The sequence below is a fragment of the Aedes albopictus genome, chromosome 1 (assembly GCF_035046485.1).
Source record: "Aedes albopictus strain Foshan chromosome 1, AalbF5, whole genome shotgun sequence".
Taxonomy (NCBI): domain Eukaryota; kingdom Metazoa; phylum Arthropoda; class Insecta; order Diptera; family Culicidae; genus Aedes; species Aedes albopictus.
This window is the reverse complement of record NC_085136.1, coordinates 147512502-147537796: the sequence shown is the minus strand read 5'-3', so window position 1 is coordinate 147537796 and position 25295 is coordinate 147512502. Positions and strand designations below refer to the sequence as shown.

The 25295-nt window shown below is 41.0% G+C and overlaps 1 protein-coding gene across 1 annotated transcript; it reads left to right on the top strand.

Annotated features, from left to right (window-relative positions):
* The first annotated feature begins 4099 nt into the window (after nt 1-4099).
* LOC109421874 (segmentation protein Runt) lies at nt 4100-21719 on the top strand. The gene is made up of 3 exons (XM_029860246.2): nt 4100-6242; nt 7067-7237; nt 20431-21719. Exons 1-3 carry the CDS (start codon nt 5777-5779, stop codon nt 21180-21182), a joined length of 1389 nt encoding a protein of 462 aa, XP_029716106.2. The 5' UTR covers nt 4100-5776; the 3' UTR covers nt 21183-21719.
* Nucleotides 21720-25295: the final 3576 nt, after the last annotated feature.

Below are 25295 nucleotides of genomic sequence, written 5' to 3'. Positions count from 1 at the left end.
ATTCGTGCATAATCTGCCATAGCTGTTCTCTATCGATTGTATCATACGCCGATTTGAAATCGATGAACAAGTGATGTATGGGCACGTTGTATTCGCGGCACTTCTGCAACACCTGGCGGATGGCGAACAACTGGTCCGTTGTAGCGCGTTCACCCATAAATCCAGCCTGATATTACCCCACGAACTCTCTTGCAATCGGTGATAGTCGGCGGCATAAAATTTGAGAAAGTATCTTGTAGGCAGCGCTCAGTAGTGTGATCGTGCGGTAGTTCCCGCAATCCAACTTGTCGCCCTTTTTGTAGATGGGACACACGATACCTTCCATCCATTCCTCCGGTAATACTTCCTCCTCCCAAATCTTGGTAATGACCCAGTGTAGTGCTCTCGACAGTGCTTCTCCACCGTATTTTAGAAGCTCGCTTGGTAGTTGATCTGCTCCAGCGGTTTTGTTGTTTTTCAACCGGTCAACCTCCTCCTCAATCTCTTGAAGGTCAGGGGCCGGAAGTCTTTCGTCCTGTGCACATACTCCTAGATCTGTTACCACGCCACCTTCGGTACTTGCAACGTCGCCATTGAGGTGCACATCGTAATGCTGCCGCCACCTCTCGACCACCTCTCGCTCGCTCGTGAGAATATTCCCGTGATTATTTCGGCACATGTTGGCTTGTGGCACAAAGCCTCTGCGGGAGCGGTTCAGCTTCTCGTAGAACTTTTGTGTGCTCTTCCATCGCTTCGCGATTCGTTCTTCCTGCTGGCGCTTCTTCATCCGGAAGACTGAGTTCTGCCTGTTTGTAACGTGCCTCATTCGCTCTCGTACGGTGTTGCAGCATTCTCGCCCATGCTGCATTCTTCTCGTTTTTCAACTGTTCACATTCGCCGTCGTACCAGTCGTTTCTGTGATTCGGAGTCGCGAAGCCTAGTGCTGTAGCCGAGGTACTACCTATGGCGGATCGGATATCCCTCCAGCCATCTTCAAGTGTAGCTGCGCCAAGCTGCTCTTCCGTTGGTAGGGCCACTGCTAACTGCTGCGCGTAGTCTTGAGCAACTTCTACGTTACGAAGTTGCTCGATGTTGAGCCGCGGCGTTCGACTTCGACGCGTGGTGATAACTGTCGAAAGTTTTGAGCACATGCATACAGCGACTAAGTAGTGATCCGAATCTATATTCGCACTGCGGTATGTGCGGACGTTGGTTATATCCGAGAAGAATTTACCGTCGATTAGAACGTGGTCGATTTGATTTTCTGTTTGATGGTCGGGTGATCTCCAGGTGGCTTTGTGGATATCTTTGCGGAGGAAGAGAGTGCTTCGGACCACGGGAGGCTGTAAAGTTTACGCATCGCTGGCCGTTATCATTCGATACGGCGTGCAGGCTGTTTCGCCCGATTACCGGTCTGTACATTTCCTCCCTTCCTACCTGCGCGTTCATGTCGCCGACAACGATTTTCACGTCACGCGGCGAGCAACCATCGTTTGTTTGCTCTAACTGCGCGTAGAACGCTTCTTTCTCGTCATCAGGTCCCCCTTCGTGTGGGCAGTGGACAGTTGATGATGCTGTAGTTGAAGAAACGGCCCTTAACTCTTAACATGCACATCCTTGCGTTGATCGGCTGCCACCCGATCACACGTTGTCGCATCTTGCCCAACACTATAAATCCTGTTCCCAGTTCATTGGTGGTGCCACAACTTTGGTAGAAGGTAGCCGCTCGATGACCGCTGTTCCACACTTTCTGTCCAGTCCAACAAAGTTCCTGCAACGCCACGATGCACAGTGCTGCGTCCCATAGACAAAAGTGAAAAAATCTACTTCAAAATTTCGTTCAATCTAGTATGCCATGCTGTTCATACATGCTTGAAGTATTTTGCTCGACCATTATAAGCTTGAAGATCGTGTTTATTATATCAAAAAAAAAAACCTAGATTACCAAACAGTGTTTTCGTTGTCCATAGAAAAATAATAGTTTATAAAACAGATTCATCTTTGGCCTAGCTCAACATTATTAAACGTTTAAGTTTTCAGTGAAAATCAGAATGGAAGGTCTACACCACATCAGTAGAATCCATTTTTTCGTTTAGCACGACAACATGTTTTGATATTTGTGAAAATAAAATGTCATAATGTAAGTACTATATGGCGTAGAGGAAAAACGACCCCAAAATTCAAATTGATGAAACAAAAAATGACCTCAAAAGACCTTTCCGAATTTTTCACCATATTTTCTTTATAGTGTCCACTGAATACTGAATTCGACTCCAGCTGCTTTTATTTGCTAATTTGGTAGTATGTAATCGTGCTTTTTCCGAGTGATGTAATTAAAGTCAAAATCGAAGATATTTTTGATCAAGTGTTCTTTTCTGATCCATTCAAACGAAAAACGTATCAGTTTATATTGTTCCCTCGTTTTCTTATGAACTGCTGATTTCTACGAAGAATTTGAGGGTAAACTTCAACGATTTCTCCAGTTTTAAAGTATGCAACTGAACAAGAAATGACCAAACGCACGACCTTCAAGAAACAAAATGTTCGATGAGAATAAAGTTTGGTGAATAAGTCATTCTTGCAATTATCTTTTTATTATGATCTATACGTTTATACAGTTGCCTAAACTGCATTCTAGAAAAAAAACAGCGAGATTTCAATAAAATGGCGTTTAAGACACTTAAGCGATTATCAATTATACATAGGACATTTATGCAGATTGTAGCTTTTATCAAGTTTGTCAACTTTACCGAAGACACTATTGAGAAAAAATGTATGGTACGCTAGTTATGATTTTTGTCCTGCAGTTCCATACATTCGCAGCACTGTGCGATGTCGCAGTTGCAGGGGTGTAGTTCGTCGTAGATTATCCTGTCACATCCTGCGAAACCTAGTGACTTGCAATTCCATGTTCCAAGTTACCAATCGTTGTTCTTATTTCGTCGCGTGGGTCTTTGCCGATTGAATCGAGTCGTATTTTCTCCTATGTTATTCGCAATGGGGATTCTTACGGGTGGCTTATTGGGCCTACACCAACACTCCTGTCTCGCCGGAGGGCCATCGTGCCAGTTCTGTTTAACGTCCCAACCAACACTGGGACGACCACGCTGATGGGGCTACCACCTTGGATCTAGCTGGGCGTGGTGCAGCGTTTCTTACTCAGCCGCTGGATGCCAGAACAGACGCTGTTTGAGCCGCACCGCCTTGGTGAACAGACGCTCGGGTCGTACCTCCTCAATCTTGCTGAAGTCAGAAGGACAACAGTGCCCAGGCTGCACTGCCAGCTAAGCACACAACTCTTAGCTGGCGGTCTTTGTCATCGTTTGACCAGTGGAAGCATGAGGTAGGAACTAGTGAGGACCAGTGCTATGTTGGACGCTCTCCTTATCGACTCACCGTTTTGCAGCCCACACAAGACATCCATAGGCCAATATTGGCCGAACCACAGTTGCGTAGATCCATTTGATATACTTGGGTTTAAGACTACAAGTTGTACCAAAGGTTCGCCGGCATTGCCCGAAGGCCATACAAGCTTTCTTAATTATGAACTCAATGTGAGGTGTCCAGGAAAGCTTGGCATCAAGAATGACTCCAACGTACTTTACCTGTTCAGTCACATCGATTTCAAGAATCAAAGAGACGCAATGGTCGAACGCCATCACGGTTTCGCCTTATAACGGTGCTGTCGAGTTCTTTTCGGAAAATCTAGGAATTATCAATCGCAACAGACATCAGCCCACAGGCGCAGGTGTACAACCGAATGATGCATTTGGTGAGGCTAAAAACCAAGGACGTCTTTGTCTTACTCACCCAGGTCTTGTGACCTAAGACCCAGGTCTTGTGACCTAAGAATTATCAAATCGTGTAATGAAGAATTACCTGATCAGCACAGGTTAGACATTCGTTTTTTTATCTTTTGCTTTAACATCATTTGTGTAATGTTCAATGGACTTGGTATGCTTCTGTTGATATATACATATTAAAGAAACATTATGGATCATCCATAAAGCCCCATCCACTTGGTGAGCAAGGAGCCTGAGAAGCAATGTAATTTGCAATAAAAGTTCCTTATTATTTATCGTTACTTCACAATATGTTGCACATCCACTTTGCATCATAACAAGCATATCATATTCGGTTCAACCACACCAACCAATTTCCTGAACACCTTCATTCGGTCACACGTATCCTTGAGGACACGCGATAACCATTTCCCAAATCCCCCAGAGCTCGTGCCGACCAATGTTTAACATGCGTCCTCCAAGGCCAGCTGCCCGTTGACTTCCACCGAACGAGAGGCATACATACATGCATTGCATCGGTCGGTCTCTCATGCCCGACTCCCAACTAATTGAGATGTTTCATCCTATAATAGCCATCAAGGCAAGTTATTAACACTCCAGCCGAACCATCGCCGGTTGCTACTACCTACCTCATCCCTCAAGGCCATCACCACCGACCGGCCGCACAGATTGCATTTGGGCTCGTCCTTAACCGAAGATCCTTCTTGTGTTTGTTTTTCTTTCACACGCTTCGTCCGTCCCATGCCTATACGGTACGGTGGAGAGGCAAAAAAAATCAACAAATATAACAAGATCAAAGAATGCTTTCCAAAGCTTCCGTGTTGTGTATCACCCCTCCGTCCGACGTCGCACCATCGTCGTCCTGGCAGCTCCTCTCTTTCACTCCTTGCTGGCGCAGCTAGCAAGAGCGCGCGTGAAGTCGATCCTTCTGGTTGGGATCCTTGAGTCCACCGCACACACAGTGACAACTGCGGTCGGTCCTTACCGACGCGACGACGGTCTGTGAAGAGTGTAGGAAACGGACAAGGCGATTCCCTCTGAACTCTGAAACCGAGTGGTGGGGGTGAAACAGCGAGAGAGAAATTATTATTAGCACAGGAAAAAATGCGAGAGAGAAGGGAGAAAAAAATGCCTGCCAGTGTGGTGGTGCCGAAATAAAAATGCGATTCCCCCTTCGAAAAGCACAGCTTGGTTTTTTTTTGTTGAATGAATGATGGACGGATGGATGTTGTTGGAGAATGAAAAGGGAGCGAGCGTGAGCGAAGGAGAACTCGCGCGGTTTTTGTGCCGGTTTCGGCGAGGAGGTAAGCGTATGAGAGAGCGAGTGAGGACCAGGGAGGGGTGGAAAAAATGTGCATGTGGAAAACTAAACAGAAAAAGTGTACGGTACACAGCGACAGGGTACAAACACACACCCGTGTGAGGCCATCAGGAGGGGTACAACACGCACAGAGCGGTTAGTGGTGTGCTGTGTTCGCGCGCGCCGTCTGATGCCGCACGGAGTCAGGGAGGAATCGGTGAGCGATTTTTAAAAACAGTTCCATCTGAGACATTGTGTGAATTACATGTGTCCTGGGAAGCGTGTTCCGCGAAGAAGTTGTGGGGATTTGTGTTTTTCTGAAAGCTCGGGACGTGATTCGCGCAGATCTTTTGGGATCTTGGAAGTCGATCGAAGTGAAGTTTCGGAGATATCCGCATTCGGGATCTTAAGAAAGGATAGAAAGGATTTTATCGATAAGAAAGGATTTTATCAGTGATTCGGTGGGATTCGTAACGGAAAGACACGCGCTGTTTTAAGATCGTAGCTGCACGTGTACGCATGCTTGGAAGACGCTACCGAGTTGTACGATAGTGGAGTGAGAAGTGTTGCAACTGTTGCCATTTGATGGATTAGACTGTTCTGGGAAAGGATATCCGAGTGCGGGAAGCAAGTGAACTCAGTGAAAGGAGTTAATAGATCGCGGTCCAAGTTGGAATCATTAAGTGAAACGCAGATGCATCTTCCGGCTAGTAGCGAGTGCCAAACTCCTCCAGAAGCAGCAAAAAGTATGACTGACATGTTCTCGAATCTTCACGACATGCTGCAGGAGTACCATGGAGAGCTGGTGCAAACGGGCTCGCCGGCGGTTCTCTGTTCAGCCCTGCCGACGCACTGGCGCTCCAACAAGAGTTTGCCGTGTGCCTTCAAGGTTATCGCCCTGGACGACATCCAGGACGGAACCGTAGTTACAATCAAAGCCGGCAACGATGAAAACTATCACGCCGAGCTGCGGAATTGTACGGCGATCATGAAGAACCAAGTCGCGAAATTCAACGATCTTCGATTCGTTGGAAGATCTGGCCGAGGGAAATCTTTCTCGATAACGATAACAATCAGCACGTATCCCTGCCAGATCGCCACCTACACCAAAGCAATCAAAGTTACCGTTGACGGCCCGCGGGAACCTCGATCCAAACAAAGTAAGTAGGCCTTGGGATAATTTCGTGGAGTTAAGCGTGGTTGAATGACACCGAACCGAATTGAACCTGCAAATTTAGAACTTTTCATATTAAAATATCATTACCGAAACAGTCGGGTGTAGTGAACGATCCATATCAAGAAACGTAAACCAATTTTATGAACGTTCTTTTTTATGAAGGCGCCAGTGTTTCAATAAAGTTTACCATTCTGATCCGTGACGCGCTGCCGTTGTTTGGAGTTCGAGGCGCCAGTTCCGAACGCTGGTCTATCTTACTTCACGGCGCAGTGTGTAACAATCGAACCATATGCTGCCCGAGCATAAATAGCAGCATTAAAAATTAATCGCCTGAAATTGGGTCGTTCAGTACGTGTGCATTCCTTTTCCCCCCTTTTGTGGAGTCATCTTGACGCAGACGGCTGCGTCCGGAAAACAAAAGACTTCCGGAAGTTCATCTTTCTTTGATAATTTAAACATGACTCGCCACCCTCACTTGTGCGCCTTTCCTTCCCTTCCTCTGAAACAACCGACGAAGAGAAGCGCAAACCGAAAAACTCTTGCCTTTTGTAAACATTTGAATTTCACACGTCTCAGCTTACTTCTCGACTTCTTCCGAGCTTCGGCGTCGGTGTCGTTTGGCTTTCTGGTTGGTGCGCCACCATCAAAGAATTCCTCCCACTTTTCCTTTGATATATGTACTGTACACATACACATGCTAACTCCTCAACCCCGAACATCAAAGAATCTCAACCCGGAAGATACACCCGCGCTAATCTTCCATCATATTTTGCTTTTTTTCTTCTTTTCCGTTTGGTTTCGACGCAGATTTCGCCTACGGTCATCCGGGTGCATTCAATCCGTTTATGCTCAATCCGGGATGGATCGATGCGGCCTACATGAACTACGCCTGGTCCGACTACTTCCGGCAGCACCAGCAACTGCAGGCTCAACAGCAACAAGCGGGTCAACCGAATCCGGTTACCGGCGTAGGAAAAGGTAATTGTTTGCGATATGTTTGCTATTTGTTTACGGGAAAATGATACAGGTGCATGCCTGATTGGCTGAGTGGGTGCTACAGCTGCTGAACTAGCAGGAGTGATGTTTTATAATTGATTTTTGGATCTGAACTATGAGTATCAAAAGCGAAAGAAAGAAAATAATAAATTTGTTTTATAAATACCTATCATTCGATCGAACAGCTCAACATGCATAGGAGACCTGTTCACTTCACTACACCTCCAACATACTAGTAATCTTTTATTATTCCACATTAGAAGAACTTTGAATTTAAAGCAATATATATTGGACAGATATAAATCATTTAAGAATAGTACCGAATATCAATGATATCCTGGCAGCGGTGAAGCTTTGACGATCAATTGATTGAAGAGAGTTTAACCCTCGAGTTATCGCGCTGTAGTATTTTGTACAACACGTTGAAAAAAATTCGCTTTTTGTACTCCGCTTTAGTGTAATGCTGACGCAGGTAGCCAACCGTGCGAGTAACGGAAGGTTAAAAGATCAAAACAATTGCAAAATTTGATACTTGAAAATCAAATCAGTACACGCTAAGAAAAAGTTACTCTAAAATGAGTAAGATTCACACAAAACTGAGCTAAATTGGAACAGCTCAAAAAATAAGTAAATTGCGTTTTCAGCGATAGCGCTGGCCCAAGTGCAAAAATCCAACTGGTTTAAGCCGTAGAATATTCTTCACATCATCAAGAATATTATACGGCTTAAGGTGACACATCAGGAAATCCCATTGCAATTTTGCATACAAACTTTAGAGGCATCGAACCAAGCCGCACTTGTTTATGCTGGCTTTGCTCACATGCAAAAAGAGGCAGCTTTTCCAAATCGAGCGCATTTGTTTTCGATTTTTTGAGATTGGTGCTCTTGAAATCGTATGGGTCCAAGTAATGGCGGCAGCCATATTTGTATTCTTTGAAGTTTCTCCTTAAACTGATGAGATTTTCGCACTTGGGCCAGCGCAATCGCTGGAAATGCATTTACTCATTTTTTGAGCTGTTCCAGTTTAGCTCAGTTTTGTGTGAATTTTCTGACCGTGTAGTTATTTGCTGCTACAGTCACTATACTTACAGCCTGGCATATAGAACTATCGGAGCCAATTCGATCTGAGTCAATCACGCCAATGCTACGCCTATATCAATAGCATTGAGTGACAGTAGAGACATTCGGAGTCCAATTTCGTTTGATCAACACATTTTGGGACCATTCTAACAAAGGAGCTTTTGACAACAATGTCTGTCACTGTGCTGTATCCAACTGATCTTGACAGTTCCAGAGAGCTTGAGTGTGAGTGGAGTATTGGAATCGCAAATATATTGGGTTTCTCTTTAATGTTTAGACTGCTGTGATAATTTGAGAATCCACTGAATTATCATTTCCCAGTGAAATTTCACACTAATCAAACTTATTTTGTTTACCTGTTGTGCATCCGACGCCCCTGTCATGAACTCAACCGAACTTGTGTATGCCAGCCGCTGCGAAGTCGTGTTTGCGAAATTCGACTGTGATGATAATGAATATTGGCCGAGTCTAAATGGGTGCAAATGTCGCAATAATAAATTAATGTACACCTGGGCATGAAACCAGATGAAACGTGAAGTTTTGGAAAGATTTCAATATAATTTGGAAAATTATTCTTAATCAAAAGATTGCTTGATCCAAAAGCTATGTCCTCTCCTCTCCTCTTCTTGGCGTAACGTCCTCACTGGGACAAAGCCTGCTTCTCAGCTTAGTGTTCTATGAGCACTTCCACAGTTATTAACTGAGAGCTTCCTCTGCCAATGACCATTTTGCATGTGTATATCGTGTGGCAGGCACGAAGATACTCTATGCCCAAGGAAGTCAAGGAAATTTCCTTTACGAAAAGATCCTGGACCGACCGGGAATCGAACCCGTCACCCTCAGCATGGTCATGCTGAATACCCGTGCGTTTACCGCCTCGGCTATATGGGCCCTTAAAAGCTATGTCATAACATGCAATTTGTTTCTCATGATAAGATAACATTAGGACATTAGGTCAACTCGCTATTTCATCTTACCCCACCCGTTTCAACTTGCTTCGGTGTACGTTGATGTCCTTAAAGAATGTCTACATGGACTTTAGGCTGAATCGTTCAGATAGAAATATTAATTATTGTTATTTTTAATACAAATATAAAATGATATATGATGGCAGTCGTTCTTTCAGAGTTCACCAGATGTGTAAACAATGTTTGTTTACATTGTAAAAACTCAAAAGTTGTCAAAAAATTGAACTTTTTCTAGTGTTGCCAGTTATTTTATTTAGATATACTAGTTGCTAGTTTCAGGATTTTCTGCTCGCTCTTTACATGTCCGTCCCATGTTGTTTTTCAAAGCGCAAACTTTTATACTACAACTCCAATTAATTTTGAGGCATTTTGTGCTGTGAAATGAAGCGAAAAGATATCAAATTCGTATTAAATGACCTTGTGTTTGACAAAAATATGATTCGCATTAGAAACGACATGGGACTGACATGCGAAGAGGGGCAGTGTACTTGCTGCTAGTTAGATCTTACAAGAACTAAAATTTTTTTTTTTTAAACTACACCTTAAATTAATCATATTTTGATTTCCATGCAACACTATGCTATTGTTGAGTTTTTTCCTCAGCTTGGGTACCGCTTTCACCGTCGTCGAAAGGCAGTTTTGCACAAGATACGCGAAGCTTCCTTGTTGTCTTGTACAAGAATCTTTTTGATTCATCAGGATTGTAGTTCATTTACCGAGATTTTTTTACCTGTGTCAGGGAGTTTTTTTTTTTCGGCCGGAGGTTGGTTCAACTCTATAGATCAAGATACATGATGGGCTTTTGGTAAGATTTTCGTCGGTTTTCTGATGAAACTCCACTCGCACTGCTATCGAATGTATTGCAATTGCTCTAACGAAAATTATGGCAGATCCACCAAGTGGTCTAGAACAAAACCTTTCGAGGATCTGGACAAGAATCTGTGCGTTTAAAACTTCGTCAAAAATCACACAGGAATTTTCAATCCGGTCAATCCGCCTCGTTTTTTTCTCCTGTAGATTTACTCTTATTGTACAAAAATCGTTAGGCGTAGGGTAACTGCAAGTCATTATGTTTAATAAAAGGCCAATAGCCAAGGCACGACCATCGTCGTTGTGATTGTGTTGTTCAATAATTTCGCTCTGTTCATTTTAACTTTTATTCAATTTCTCTTGTCACTCTTTTGCAATTATATGAATCAATAAGTCATACGGTGATCAATCCTAGAATGTTGGTCCCTTTTAGTGACTTGGTCACTGTTAATGGGCCAGTCCCTTAAAGTTTTGAAATCTGGCAACTAAAGTAGCTTTATTAAAGGTTGTTCCGGATAGTGAAACGTTCACAGATGTTGGGTAATCCCCCTACCTTGATAAATGATTTTAATGTGTCGCTCAGTATTTTATCTTGTTGACAACATACCTTTTTGGCTAAAAACTAGTTAAAAGCTCTAGTAAAATTTCTTCAGGTTACACTGGTTTTCAAAATAAAACGAAAGTGGTGTACTTTTATCAATGATCAACATTTCTGATGCATAATTAAAAACTGCTTTCAAGCTTCAAAAAATTTTGTCATCATGAAAAAAATGTGTAAATTATGGAATACTAGCTGTACCCGGCAAACTCTGTTTTGCCTAGTGCGTTTTTTGACGTTTCCAGTTTCTAGGCAAGACCAAATCGCCGGTCAAAATGTGTGGAACATCGATTTTCAAAAACTCTCATTTTTTTCATGTTTTTTGCCTCATAAAGCTTCATTGGGTGAAAACTAACAGAATAAAACTAAGACGATAAAAATCGAACCTTACGTTTCCAAGTTATGCGCGGTCCCACGTATGCCACTGCATTTTTATATATCGTCCCCTTAATGCTAGAACTAGGTAACTCGAAAATCAAAGTTTCGAGAAAAACGACTTTGAAAATTTTACAATTTTTCATGCAATTGTTCCAAAGGTATGGAACCTTTAAAATAATTATTTTTTAACATTGATTGCTTATTCAGCTTCTACTCTTTCTGCTACAAGAAAAAGTTTTGAACTATTTTGGTTTAAACCTTTGATAAAAACAATAAATGGTTGAAAAATTGTCGAGTTACCTAGTTATAGCACTCAAAATGCAACAGAAATAATGGAGGAGATGTTCTGAGATACCTAGTTTTTACCACTATTGATATCATTCTTTTCAGTTTTCATGTTGTAGTATGCAAATTTGAAAGGGTTCACATATTGAAATTAACGTGTAATTACTGATTTTGCTTGGATACATGCTGTATCACCACACTACACCTCAAAATGTTCATAAAATAATCATCTACGAACAATCACAGTTTTTAGCTAAATCAATACAAGTAAAATATTTTAAGTTTTTATGCCTAAAATGAAAAACAGTAGTAGATTTTCAATCTACTAACAAAAGAATGACTAGTAACATTTCCACGTCCAAGCGTCCGATAGCTTTTGACCTGTGCGATTGTAAATTGATATGATTTTCTCAGTTACCTAGTTATAGCACTCAGTTCTTGTATTCTACACTGAGATACCTAGTTTTGAAAATGGTGAATATTTTCGTCGTTTGTAATCGTATTTTTTTGGTCTTTGGATATATTATAGAGCTCAAAATGCTCGATATAATGGTATATTCAACTCAAAAACGTCAAATTTCGAGTTACCTAGTTCTAGCATTAAGGGGACGATATATAGATATATTAGATAACATTGCAAATTATTTGCTAGAAGAAAATTAAATAAAGGATTTTTTTTTTGAAATTATTAATGCACTATTTAATGAAATCCAAAAAAATACTTTGATTTATTTTGCAGGATACCGAGAATTTCGACTCCGTTGGTTGAAATTTGTTAGTTTTCTAGTTTGGATGAGCCATTTGGCTCCCGTCATGCCGAGCCCTTCGGCTCCCGATATTAGTATGTTACTTTCTTGCCAATCAGCGACCAACAAGCGTGATACTGAGACCCATGGCTCTTGTTAGTGAATTACCTACGATTATACACACACAGTTAAGACAGGCTTTGCACCCCAATCATCCGGTGCACAAACTGCCCGGAAGCAAACATCTTATTCTTACATTACGGATCTAACGGTAGGGTACCAAAGTCTCTCCAGCGATGTCGATGGACCCCACTGTCCGGTTCATTGTCACTTCGACGACCCCGATCAGTGCTTCTACGTGTTATACTCGACTAGCCCCCGGCGGTGGGCCTTGCCTACTTCTTCACAGAGTTCCTCAGTGAAGGAATATCTCCCGAAATCAATCGTTGTTCCCAGGGTTGTGCAGTTTCAGGATGGTCAATGTCGAATGACACTCGCTCTAACCATCACTTCATACGACAAACGCAGCCCATCAAAACATAATCGATTCACGCAAAAGCCACTCAAGCCAACCCTCGTTCAATGCAGAGTCAACCACATCCAACAGCAGCGATCGTCTCTTGTTTTCGAACCACACGATGAAACACCGAAGCGAGTTTTTGTTCTACGCTTTGCATTCTATTCATAGGGCGTGCTATGTTTGTGTTTGCTGCGCCATGCAATACTACTTAACAAATTGACCCTCATCCTGGCATTTTCAGACGAGAGTCACTCAGCAGTGAGTGACATAGCTCTGCGTCGGAACGACGGTTAAGAAGCGTTCGGCTACTCAAGAGATTTGCAGAGAAAGAGCGTGGCGGCGGCAGCCACCGTATCAATTCGCCTTGACGGAACTCTTTGAGAGAATTGCGCTGTGCGTGAAAACAATTTTTTTTAACATGGGAAAGGATAGGAGCTGCATTTTCAAATGCTTCTAAAATATTTTAGGGACTTCAGATTGAAGAAAGAGTTAATGTTTTGCAATATACTTTCAATTAGCTACACTATAACTGGTTTTAGACAAAAAGTTTTTAAATCACAATGTTATGTCTATAATATAGCGTATCAAAATCTCATTCAATTACATTAAGAACGTTTTGCTTAAAAAAATTTCTATAAAGAATTAGAAGCATTTGAAAATGCAGCTCCTATCCTTTCCCATGTTAAAAAAAATTGTTTTCACGCACAGCGCAATTCTCTCAGAGAGCCTCCGTCAAGGCGAATGCGTTCGTCTCGAATGTGTTCGATAGCAACATAGAGACGGTCGGCTGTAGCGTTGATGGAGGAAGAAGGGCAATGTTGATGTTACGGCTTTTTTGTGTTATGATGGTGATAATGCACAAGACTGGTTGTTCCTCCCGCCAACTTCGTTGTAGTGCTGACATTATACATATGTCAGTCCTGTTTATCGCGTTCAGCTTTTTCTGAGTTGCTGTCGGTGCCGACAGTAATGGCTGTCATTTCTGCTCACGGGTGCGTAAACCTTGGGTAACTGAAGATAACGTGCGCCGGTGTTTCTTCCGTGTCCCGACACTCAGGATATATCGATAACTTGTCATGGCCAAATCTGTTCGAGTACTGCTTAAATCACACATGACCAGACAGAAATTAAAAAGACAATAACACCCTCTCCGACCAGAAGCCGCACAGACTGAACATAACTAACAGCAGACATTGGACAATACATACAGCACCCAGTCATTGGCCCAGTGGAGAATTATCTGTTTGACGAATAGTTTTCCCCAACTGGAGCGGAAATCGAACCCACACTCCGGGGCTTACAAGATACCTAAACGACTGACGCCGTTAACAACTCGGCCACGAAGCCCAAATGCGTCGTTTGGAAGATATCATCCCTAGCTATGTATGTGTGCGTATGTGTGTATGTATGTTGTATACAACAAAAAACACACAGAACATTTTGGCAGTAAACCTCAACCGATTTTAACGACCATTGTTTCCTATCGAAAATGGTTCAGATCGGTCCACCCGTTCAGGAGTTATGGTCATTTCGATGTTCCGGATCGGTACACCTGAAAAGGGTCAGATGTCAGATAACCTATGCATGCGACACATTAAATCACGGCTTTTTCAATAACCTAATGAATGGTTAGCAAGAAAACAAGCTCAGACCACATTTGTGACTACTGGTTGTGGTGTTCCGCCAAAAGTGGTCAAATATCGATATCCTGCTGAACTTGGAGTAAGACTAAAAGTGAATAGGTTGAAGTTGCCAAAAAGCGAACAAAACCGCGACAAAATGGATGCATTGCATCAAATCGCATCGCTTTAGTACCTACTGAAATCAATGTGTGCAGTATGTCTCTAAGTATTGCAGATTTTTGATAATCCACCGAGTTCTATCGCTGCTGTCAAAGTTCAACCGCAGCCATGAAAGTCATCATATCATTGGAAAGTTTGGAAAAATCACAGAATGCTTGCAAATGTTCTAAAAAGCAACAACCACTAGTGATTATCGGCGTCGTATCCCATGCTCGATACAAGGTATTCTTGAACTGATTGATGATACCTTGGTGAAAATTATCATTCTTACAGCTTCGGTAGCTTTTTAATCTTCCGTAAACTGGAAAACTTTCTCTAAATTAGCAATATCCAAACTCAAGAATTTCTACAATTGATACTTTGTTTAAGTTTTTTTAAATGCTATTGATTTTAGAATGGCCAGAGCCTGTGCCTGTACCCTAGAACTTCAGAAAATGTTTGTTCGTACTTGACCAAGTAGAGAGGCCAGAACAGGAGATAAGAAGCGATAGAATCTGACTTGACTGTTTTGGATGGAATAGAAGCTTCTGGAGTGATTCATTGCGGGTGCTATAAAAACACACTTTTTAATCGACGTGTTGAAAAATTCATTGTGAACATTGACATTCCTTTTTGGTCCTTCTCTTCTCATCACTTTTATTTTTGGACGAAAACTTTTAGTTTGTGACTCAAATCACTGTTATGAATATTTTCTTGGTTAACATTTTAAGTGATAGAAAAAAATGAGAGGGTCAGAGCGAACATCCATTCACTGCGTTGAGTTTTGTGTTCCCCCCTCAAAGTGAGATTTTTGAAATCCGTGCTGATTGGTCTCAAATAATACAGATTACAATTGTATATCAAAACTATCGTTTAACATCTTACGCTTGTCCATTGGAAAATGGTTGTTGTGTATTATCGTGTGCAGCGTAGTTGTCCCATGTTCCAAACGCATAGCTTTTTTTGTGCTCGTGTATGTACACGTTGCAACTCATCAACATCCGATGAGTTACTGATTGCACACTTCTAACTTTTCACTCCTCAATGTTTCACACTCCTCGTTCTTAATTTTTCATTTCTCATTCTCATTTGATTCTTTACTGCTCCACGCTCCTCATTGTTCATTCCTCACTTCCTAGTCCTCACTACTTACTGATCACTTTCCACTGCGCATTCATCACTACAAACTTGTCAGTCCTCACTCGTCATTGCTCACCTCCTTAATTTGCATTGCTCACATTTCACTTTTCACTCTTCACTGTTCAATACTTACAATAATAACTGCTCCTTCCTACTACTCACTACTCACTCAACGGTGTTCGCTGCCTCGCACTCTTCCCTGCTTCACACTCTTCATTTTATATTCTTCTTTATTACTGCTCATCTCTCACAAATTACAGCTAAGTATTCAATTATCACGTCAAACTTCCCATCACTCGGCCCTGGTCACTTGTTGCTTCTCACTGTCCCGAACTCTACACTCTTCACAGGTTACTCTTCACAGCTTACTCAAACATCTCGCTCCACATTCTACATTGCTCACTCCTCACGCTTTATCATTTGTATGATAGATTTTTATGGGTAGAAACTAAACGTGAACACAAAAGATAATCATGCATTCATGGTACAAATATTGAACTTAATTTTGAGTAAAAATTGATGTACACATCCCAAGCAACCATAATAGCCCTATAAGGTCAAAAAGGCGAAATATAGTGCTAGTGGTTACTTGGGATGTCTATGTTACCTTTTACAGGTTTGTCGAAACGTACTAGGAAAAACTCGAAAATTAGAAGACACAGAATGTTGAATAATTGGAAAATTGAATGATGAAATTTGTGAGAAAATCGCGTTCTGGTGGGATTTGAACTCACGACTCCGTATTCACTAGACTGGCGTGTTAACCAACTAAGCCACCCTCGCTTGTATACTTAGAAGGGACAACCGCGAGCGTGTTGAGAGGTTGACATCTAAGCCAAAAGAGAAATAGAATTGCGAAAACAGGAGTGTTCGTGGTGTGGGTTCGGAATCAGTTTGGCTTTCTGTGGCTTAGTTGGTTAAAGCGCCGGTCTAGCGAATACGGAATCATGGGTTCGAATTCACCAGACCGCGATTTTTTCACAATTCCATCTTTTAACTTGCCCATTATTCAACGTTCTGTGTCTTTTATTTTTCAAGTTTTTCTCAGTAAAAATTGATATTTCCATATTTAAAAACAAAAAAGCATATTTGTGTGCCGAGATGAATGAGCCTAGGGGGAAAATCTCGTGGATATAGATAAAAAAATATATTTGCGCAATTCAGATGAATTTTAAAGAAATAGCCTGCGTTTTAACGTTTAATGTGGGTCATTCTGTATCTGTGTTTTTTTTATTATTTACTTTCATACGTAACACAAATTATAAACATTTTTAAATTTAGTTCAGGTTCAGCATCATCGAATGGAATGTATTCTAAAATTTTTCAAATGCTAGAATAGTTTTTCAGAGCTTGATCATTTTTACCCCGGATTTAATGTTTTTAAATTTAACTTTTTGAGCAAATATTTTTACAAAATACTGTTGTAAATGTTGTCAGAATTTTGATAACTAAGCTTGATGACGGTCTCTTCGATACAATTTTATTTTTTTTTCAAAAACCATATACATTGTACCTGATTTTATAGAAAAGATCCCCGGACAACCAATTTTCACGTATATTTACCGTGTTATACATGATTTTATGTGGTAAAATTACATAACAAGATGTAGCAAAAGTGCCTTGAGGAGAGGTGAACCAGCGTCTGGCTGAAAGCCTCTTTATTAAAGACAAAAAAGTGCCTTGTGCGTGTGAAAATAGAAGCCATAAACGTTCATTAGCGGGACAGTAAAAACACCGTAAGACATGAAGCGATATCTTAAGGGATGTTTGATGTACGCTATTGCAACGTTGACCAATCATGAATCATACATTGAAGCTCCATTGGTAAAATTTTGAGCGAGATCGAATAAATTTTCTGAAAATTATATAACTTTTAGTAAAACTTTTAAGATTTTTGAACACATTTTTAATACATTATATCTCAATATGTACTCGATGATTTTTTTTTTCAATTTCTTTTTGTGTTACATCTTATACCTAAGGCTTTCATATGCAGCTATGTTTGGGGTTTTATATTCGCTACAAAAAATATGAAAAATGTGCTTATGTAGTTGACGATGTTTTAAAATTTACCTTATTTTGCACATACATATAATCTGCCAAACATTTTCCACCAATAAAAGTGCATTTACTGAACGGAAAATACATAGGACCTACTCATCATATGTAGTTGAGTAGGTCCTGTATAAAAATATTACATTAAGAGAGTTTGAAAACACTTGGCACTTTGATCAAAATATGATAAATTTCCAAATGACACTCTGAATATTTACGAATGTTTCATATTTTTTGTAGTGAATATAAAACCTTAAACGAAGCTGCATATGAAAGCATTAGATATAAGATGTAAGACAAAACAAAATTAAAAAAGTTTCATCAAGTACATAATGAGATATAATGTTTTTAAATTGTGTTCAAAAATCTTATTACTTTTACTAAAAGTTCGATAACTTTCAGAAAACCTATTCGATCTCGCTCAAAATTTTACCAATGGAGATTTAATGTATAGGTTATAATTGGTCAAAGTTTCAGCGTTTTTGATTGACGTATAAAAAAGTTATAAACATTCAAATGAATATTTTTTTTTTTTTGACTAAAAAATTGCTGTACGGGCAATTGTTTGGTACACTGTAATTATCATGGCATTTTAACTCACCTCAGTGTTTGTTGAAATGTACTTGGTTCACCTGAGATGTGCGTGTTCAGCGGACTATGGGCCTGTCCGCAAACCACGTGATCATCTTTCGTTCATACATTTTTTTTTTTTAATTTGTATGAACCGTGGTCTTTGGCCAAACATGACCATGTGGTTTATGGATGGCCCCTATCTGGTGTTAAAAACGATGAATTGTGGTTCCCCGCACTGTTTCCCCTATCCTTCTCTGGGTAGCGTTATCCAATGTTGATTATCAGAGCCACAGAACAAAAATAATGACTTTGTAACCATAATGATGACTGTTCACTTTCTTGTAGCTTTTTGTAACTGCATCCGCAGTCCAACAGCACCTATTTCATTGTTATCACGTATCAAATCGCATCATGTCAACGTAAACGATTCTAGCATATACAAGTTTCTTTGCACACTTTAACGAGTTTATTTTTATATTTATGCGACTTCATTCGTACACTTATGCGATTTAAACTGACATTATATGAAAAGTACCAAGCGAAGTCGTATAATCATCGCAGTACGCAATTATACGAATGACGCGAGTTCGCTCGCAAACTTTTGACGTAGTTATACACAGACATTTCCAGATACATCGCAATAAGTCCAAAAAACAACATGCGATGAAAATTGTACCTCCGCTGTGCATATGTATATGCAATAGTAAGTTAAAATCGTACTTTTTACGATGTGCAGCGTGCATTCTTATGCGACTCTTCGTTGTCTGGGGAAAAGATGCAACCAGAATAAAATTATGGCAAATTTTAAATTTCCGATTGCAAAAGTCACGTAAAGCTCTTACCATTCGCCCTCTAGCGCCGTGTGAACCAATTACATTTGTTTTTTTTAATTCTTTCTATCGCCAAACCTCAATCCCAGTCAACTCATGTGTGGTAACCACTTTATCGATTTCGGATTATTAAACATCACGGCCTGCTCCTCGATGTGTATCGAGACGAGCGTCCACGTTGCCCGGACGCGGCCGGGGTGGCCCCCTGTTGACCGCAGTTGCAATTTCCAATCCGTCGATGTCCTGCTCGCTGGAAGTTGATTGGTGCGGCGGCGTAGCACACGCAGAACGAGAGTGCGTTCGTGTACCTACTTCCTCGGTCACTCTAGTGCGGTGGCATCCGGTGGCAATTTTGGTACACCGCTCAGGACGCATCAGCTTCGGCGGTGGTGACCGGCTCCGATCCCCGGCATTTGCTCGCCTCTTGGAATGGGCGAGTTTTTTTCTGCCTCGGTTTTATTGTACACCGAAATGCATTTTAACTGTTAGTGCAAAGCTTAGTTGTTTAATAGGATAAATGGATTTTTTCTCGCACTCTGCTTTTTCGCTCGTTTCCCAATGTCACACTTTTTGAGCGACGCCATTTTTCCCGATCGACGTGGGTTGATTTTTGGACCGAAATCCCTTCGTTCCGTCTGCGGATTGGTCGGTTGGTCGGTCCGCCACTGGAGCCTGGTCCGGGTGCCAAGCAACCGAGCAGAAGAGTCAAAAAAAAAACTCAATTAATTTTAAATTACAATGAAAATGGAAAATTGTCGGTTTTGGATTGCATAAAATTTTGCGGAGTGCCTGCTTTTTGCCATGTGTGTGCGCTACTTGGGGGTTACCGAAATCCGCAGGCTTACTACGGTCACCGCGCGAACCGAAATTTTATGCATCGATAACACACCACGCTTGAGTGGCACTGAAAGGCAATACAAACATCACCCATCGCGACAGGACGCGGGGTTGGTAACAGTTTCGCTTGTCTCGGTTGCCCCAGTAGTAGTGGCCAATGCTGGGGGATTAAAATTGCATATAAAAATCAATTCTTAGGGGATTGATTTTTTTTTTTGCTGCAGCGAATGTGCTCTCCGGCGCTTTTGCTATCCAACTACAGCCGCGTTGGGCTGCCTGTCGTTTTCCGGAGCACCCTAGCTGCTTCCGGCATAATCCGATCAGAGTGAGTGAGCATGCCGTACGAGTAAAACGAATGATGTAGAAGAAAGTCGTTTCCTAGCAGCAGCCGTTTCAGCCACATGCATGCACCTAATCCCTCTTGGAAATGTTTAAATTGCTCACCCATCCAAGCCGATAGAAGATTACAATAGATCAGGATCACTAATGTGTCAAGGGGAGAGACGATGCGAACTTGAATTTCTCATACTTTTTTGCCAATTCTCACCATTCCTTTCTTCTGTTCTTTTTACAGGTTCACCAACGTTACCAACTGCAAACGGAACGACTGGACCTCTACTGCCGACTCCACCAGCTGATTTCATGTCGCTATCGGGAGCCCCGGGAACTCCAAACGGTCTTCCTACCCCAACCGGGCCGGTGTTGCCCAACGGAGCGACCTACCTTCCACAGTTTCCATTTGGGCCACATACCGATCTGCATCTGAAATCTCCATTCCTGCCTTACGACATCTCACCACTTCGTGCCAACGGACTTCGAGGACCCCACCAACTGTCCGCAACGATAACACTTTCCTCAAGTGACTTCATCTCCTCTTCACGCCTTTCTCCAGCATCTTCCCGAAATTCAACCTCTTCCCCTCCCTCCACGCTCAATCAGTCACAAATCAAAATGAGCATTGAGCTCAACTCCACCAACGAGCACTCGTCCGCCGAGGAATCCGACGACGAGCCAATCGACGTGGTAAAGTCAGCTTTCGTACCGATACTCCGACCTGCTCCGACATCGTCAGCTGACACCACCTCGGATGCTCACCCTCATGCACCGCTGAAATCGGAAACACCCGATTCAACGACCACCACTCCCAGTTCTCCCCCTCCACCGGCACCCCCAACGGCGCGCTGTGAACTGAAAGCACCGTCTTCGAAGAAGCCCCAATTCCACGAATCGGCACCGAGTGAACCGGCGTCGCCAGAGAATACCAAACTGAAGTCGCCCAACCTAATCATCAAGCAGTCGGCGAAAACCGTGTGGCGGCCCTATTGAGAGTATCTGCTGCTCTCCAAGGTGCTCCTCTCCCGGCTCGGGAAGTAGCTTGTAGCCAATAATTCAGAGTTCTGGTGATATTAATGTTAGAAGGACGATCGGTGATTTTAGTAATTAGCAACAGAGAGAAAGACGTCAATTGTACATACTGAACCGCAATATGTGAATATATGTTGTATAGTTCTACAACTAGTGCTATGTGAGATTTTCTTTTATACTAGAGATATAAAAATCAAAAATCGTTGTACATAGAGCGGAATGTTTCCAGTTGGATAATCGGTAATTGGAGTTGTGATAGACTCGACCAATTCTCATTTATTTAGCAATCAAAATTACCTACAATCCAAAAAGTGTAAAAAGTAGTCTTAATGTAAACCCCTCTTTTAATTTAATCCTTAGCAAGTAAATGTTAAAACACAAGAAACAGGTACATTTTTTATAGTACAAAACGTGGTATTTAAGGACAGGCCGTAGACCGACACTGGAATATGCCGAAACGTAAGAGAATAAATCTTTATAAAAACAATCGACAACAATCACAACCCTTGCTTTTCACTTTCCGAACGACATCCCTTCGCCCATTCATGTGTAGCTGCTTCTCGCTGTGGATAATGAAACCCTCCGGCGGCGGAACTTACTTCACTTGCACATCAATAAATCATCCGACGTTTTCGCATCGGTTGCTCTACCACTACCTGAATCACCCTGCACAGTGTAGGGATATCGTTTCCAGGCTGGCTGCCTGGTTGACATTTGCGCATATGAGGAGTAAAAGTTGAAGGATTACAACAAGTAAGACTTTTTTGTTCATCCGTCATCAAAACGTACACCATTAAAGATCCGACGTGGCGCTTCGAACGGGACTAATTCGTCACGAGTTTCTCCAGTTTGATATCGAAGTTTGCTTAACAGCTTTAATTATGTGCATGTGTTTTCTTCATTTGTTCGACCCATACATATGAACAGAGGCGCGACCACGTACAATTCAGTAACAAATTTTGAAAACGACGTATAATCAATGGTGTACCATTGATTATACGTCGTTTTCAAAATTTGTTACTGAATTATCTGAGTAGAACAAATGTATGGAATCATAGAAAAATGTGTGTAGCGATTGTAAGTTTCGACTGAATGATTGTTGATTTTGCTGGAAATTTTCGGCTTGCAGTTTGATAAATTGCTGGTCCAATTGATAGTCCAATAGTCGGAGCGAAACGTTGGCGACAATAAATACTTAATCAACGCAATTTATTAGACTGCAAGCCGAAAATTTCCAGAATAATATCTTTGGAAGCAGTTCTTAAGCTACTTTCAAGTATTAAAATTCAATATTTTGCATGCATTAGCTGACGCTTACCACGCTGTACACACTCAGCATTCCAGAGGAGGTCATTATGATCCTAATGCAGGACTAGGTTTAAAAGCTGCTTATATCTTGATTTAAAACTTTTCTCAAAAAAAATCTTTGAGCATATTATCAACATGTTGAATATTTTTTGTGAATTTCACGGTATCTTTGGAGAATTTTGAGGTAAAAAATCTTGGAGACTTCAAAGTGGAAATTTCATTTTCAAACTCCAGAGAAATGCCTAGAATGCACTACTGTAGGAGACATTCATATTATGGAGAAACTCATAAATCTTGAGTGGAATAAAGAAAAGCTCCATGTAACATTTTGATGGAATCCTTGAAGCAGTTATTCTTGTAATAGGTAAAAGTACTAGACTTCGCCCCCCTAAACCATTGTATTATCTGAATTATTAAGTTTCAACATAAATTATCCACAATATTTTTTTTGTGATTTTTGTTTATCCTCATGCAACCATGGATAACTCCGCTGAAAAGTACTTTAAAATGACGAATTTCTAGCTTAAAATGATATTTTTCCAGGAAGACTTGTGATTTAATATTCGCCCCCCTAAATTTAATCTTCGCTCCATCTTCGTTCTAATTTTCGCCCCCTGCAGATAAGTATAAATTTTCTTCAATTTGACCATGTTTCTTTTTCTTGGCGTAACGTCCCAACTGGGATGAAGTCTGCTTCGCAACTTTCCTTATTCAAAATTTAAAAAATATATATTTTTTTATAAAAATATACTTTTTTAATTAAAAATGTCTCATACACCTTCCTCGAACAAAACCAAACAGAACAAAGAAAGGATGACTCAAATCGGTTGTTCCTTTCGTGAGGTATGCGCGGTACCACGTTTGGCATCCATTCATAAATAAAGAACTAGAAAAACGAGTCAACTAAAAATAACGCAATAAGTGTAGAATTAGCATAAGTTAAAATACACATAAATACAAACAAAAAAAAAAAAAAATAACGCAATCCAATTAGTTGATGGTAATGACATATCTTGAATGCAAATTTTAAAGGGAAATAAACTACAGGAACTATTTACATGTAAACTTCTGCAATAATCGTTTAACAACGAGCATTGATTGAAATTTCAAAGGACATTTATTGTTATTTAATATTTCATCTCGTACATCAAAAATACAGTTTACAGCAACCACCGGTCACTCTTTCGCAAACGCAGGATGATGCGGCCCATATAGCCGAGGCGGTAAACGCACGGGTATTCAGCATGACCATGCTGAGGGTGACGGGTTCGATTCCCGGTCGGTCCAGGATCTTTTCGTAAAGGAAATTTCCTTGACTTCCTTGGGCATAGAGTATCTTCGTGCCTGCCACACGATATACACATGCAAAATGGTCATTGGCAGAGGAAGCTGTCAGTTAATAACTGTGGAAGTGCTCATAGAACACTAAGCTGAGAAGCAGGCTTTGTCCCAGTGAGGACGTTACGCCAAGAAGAAGAAGAAGAAGGATGATGCGACACCTTCTGTTGACTCCGGGTTGACAGGGACCTCTGCTTCATAGGTCAATATGCTGCTGTCTCCTTGGACTTCAGTTGAAACAAGGCTCATTACCGCTATCGAACCATATTCAAAGCTGCAGAAAGCATCAGCTTCATCAGCATTCTCTGGGTCCGAGTCGAAAACATCCGGGTGGCTCGATTGTAATTCTGTATACCGTAAAATGGGGTGTTAAGGGATGGAAAAAATTTTCGTTCCCATTAATTCATGAGTTTTGCTTCTTAAAACTTTCAGGAAAAGCAGTCAGATTATTATCTTGCTGCCTGCTACGCATATAGATTACAAAATTTGACGATTGTTTGGAGAAATTGAAGATATTTTACAAAATGTGGGAATTTTTAGAGAAACGTGAAAATGGGGTGTTAAGGAACTTAAGGGGATGAATGTGAAAGTTCTTGTATTTCAAAGAAAGATAATAGTTATTTATGTAACGAGTTGCAAAATGATGATTTTTACAGCACGAGTCGTACATTTATCCAACGAGGCTTGCCGAGTTGGATAAATATGACGAGTGCTGTAAAAATCGAGTTTTGCAACGAGTTGCATACAACATTTTTTGCAATGAAAGAAAAAATTACTTTAATATGACCATTTCCATCAGTATCATCATGCTTCCTGGTTGTTGAACTGGATCGCCCACGTGTTCCATCAAGCTAGACGCAAAACTTGAATCAAGCAAGCTGTGCTATAACCGTCACAGTTTTTCAAGCTCTGAATGTGGAAACACAGGTTGTTACCCAAACAATTGCATTATGATTCATAATGCAACCCAAATGAGTTGCATTATGACTCATAATGCAACTGCTTTTAATAGTGAGGAAAAGTAGGCCGTAGTGACACTAAAACGGCAAGTATAAAAAATCAATATTATAATGCCAAGTGGCAAAAAAAAATATTAATTGCAAACAGTGACTGTAATATTTCTTGAACATCGCCGAAAAAGATTATCATAGCCCTAAAAGTGCAGGGACATTTTCACTGTCATCTGCTTTTGTATATGAAAAAATACCGTCAATTGTACCTGAGTGGCTTCAATTTTTAACAAACACATTATTCACAGTTACTATTTAGAGTAACCAAATTGAACAGTTCAGACTGACGAACGGGTTGTAAACTGAGGATGTGCATTTACAGTTTATTGAAGAGACGAACCAGCCAAGGGCTGAAAGTCTCTCAAATAAAGACAAATTAATCAATCAATACAGTTTATTGCTCACTTAAAACTCATTA

Coding starts and splice junctions, on each gene's coding strand:
- LOC109421874 (XM_029860246.2), top strand. CDS start 5,777: ATGCATCTTCCGGCTAGTAGCGAGTGCCAAACTCCTCCAGAAGCAGCA. Junction 6,243..7,066: donor GGAACCTCGATCCAAACAAA/GTAAGTAGGCCT, acceptor GTTTCGACGCAG/ATTTCGCCTACGGTCATCCG. Junction 7,238..20,430: donor GGTTACCGGCGTAGGAAAAG/GTAATTGTTTGC, acceptor TTCTTTTTACAG/GTTCACCAACGTTACCAACT.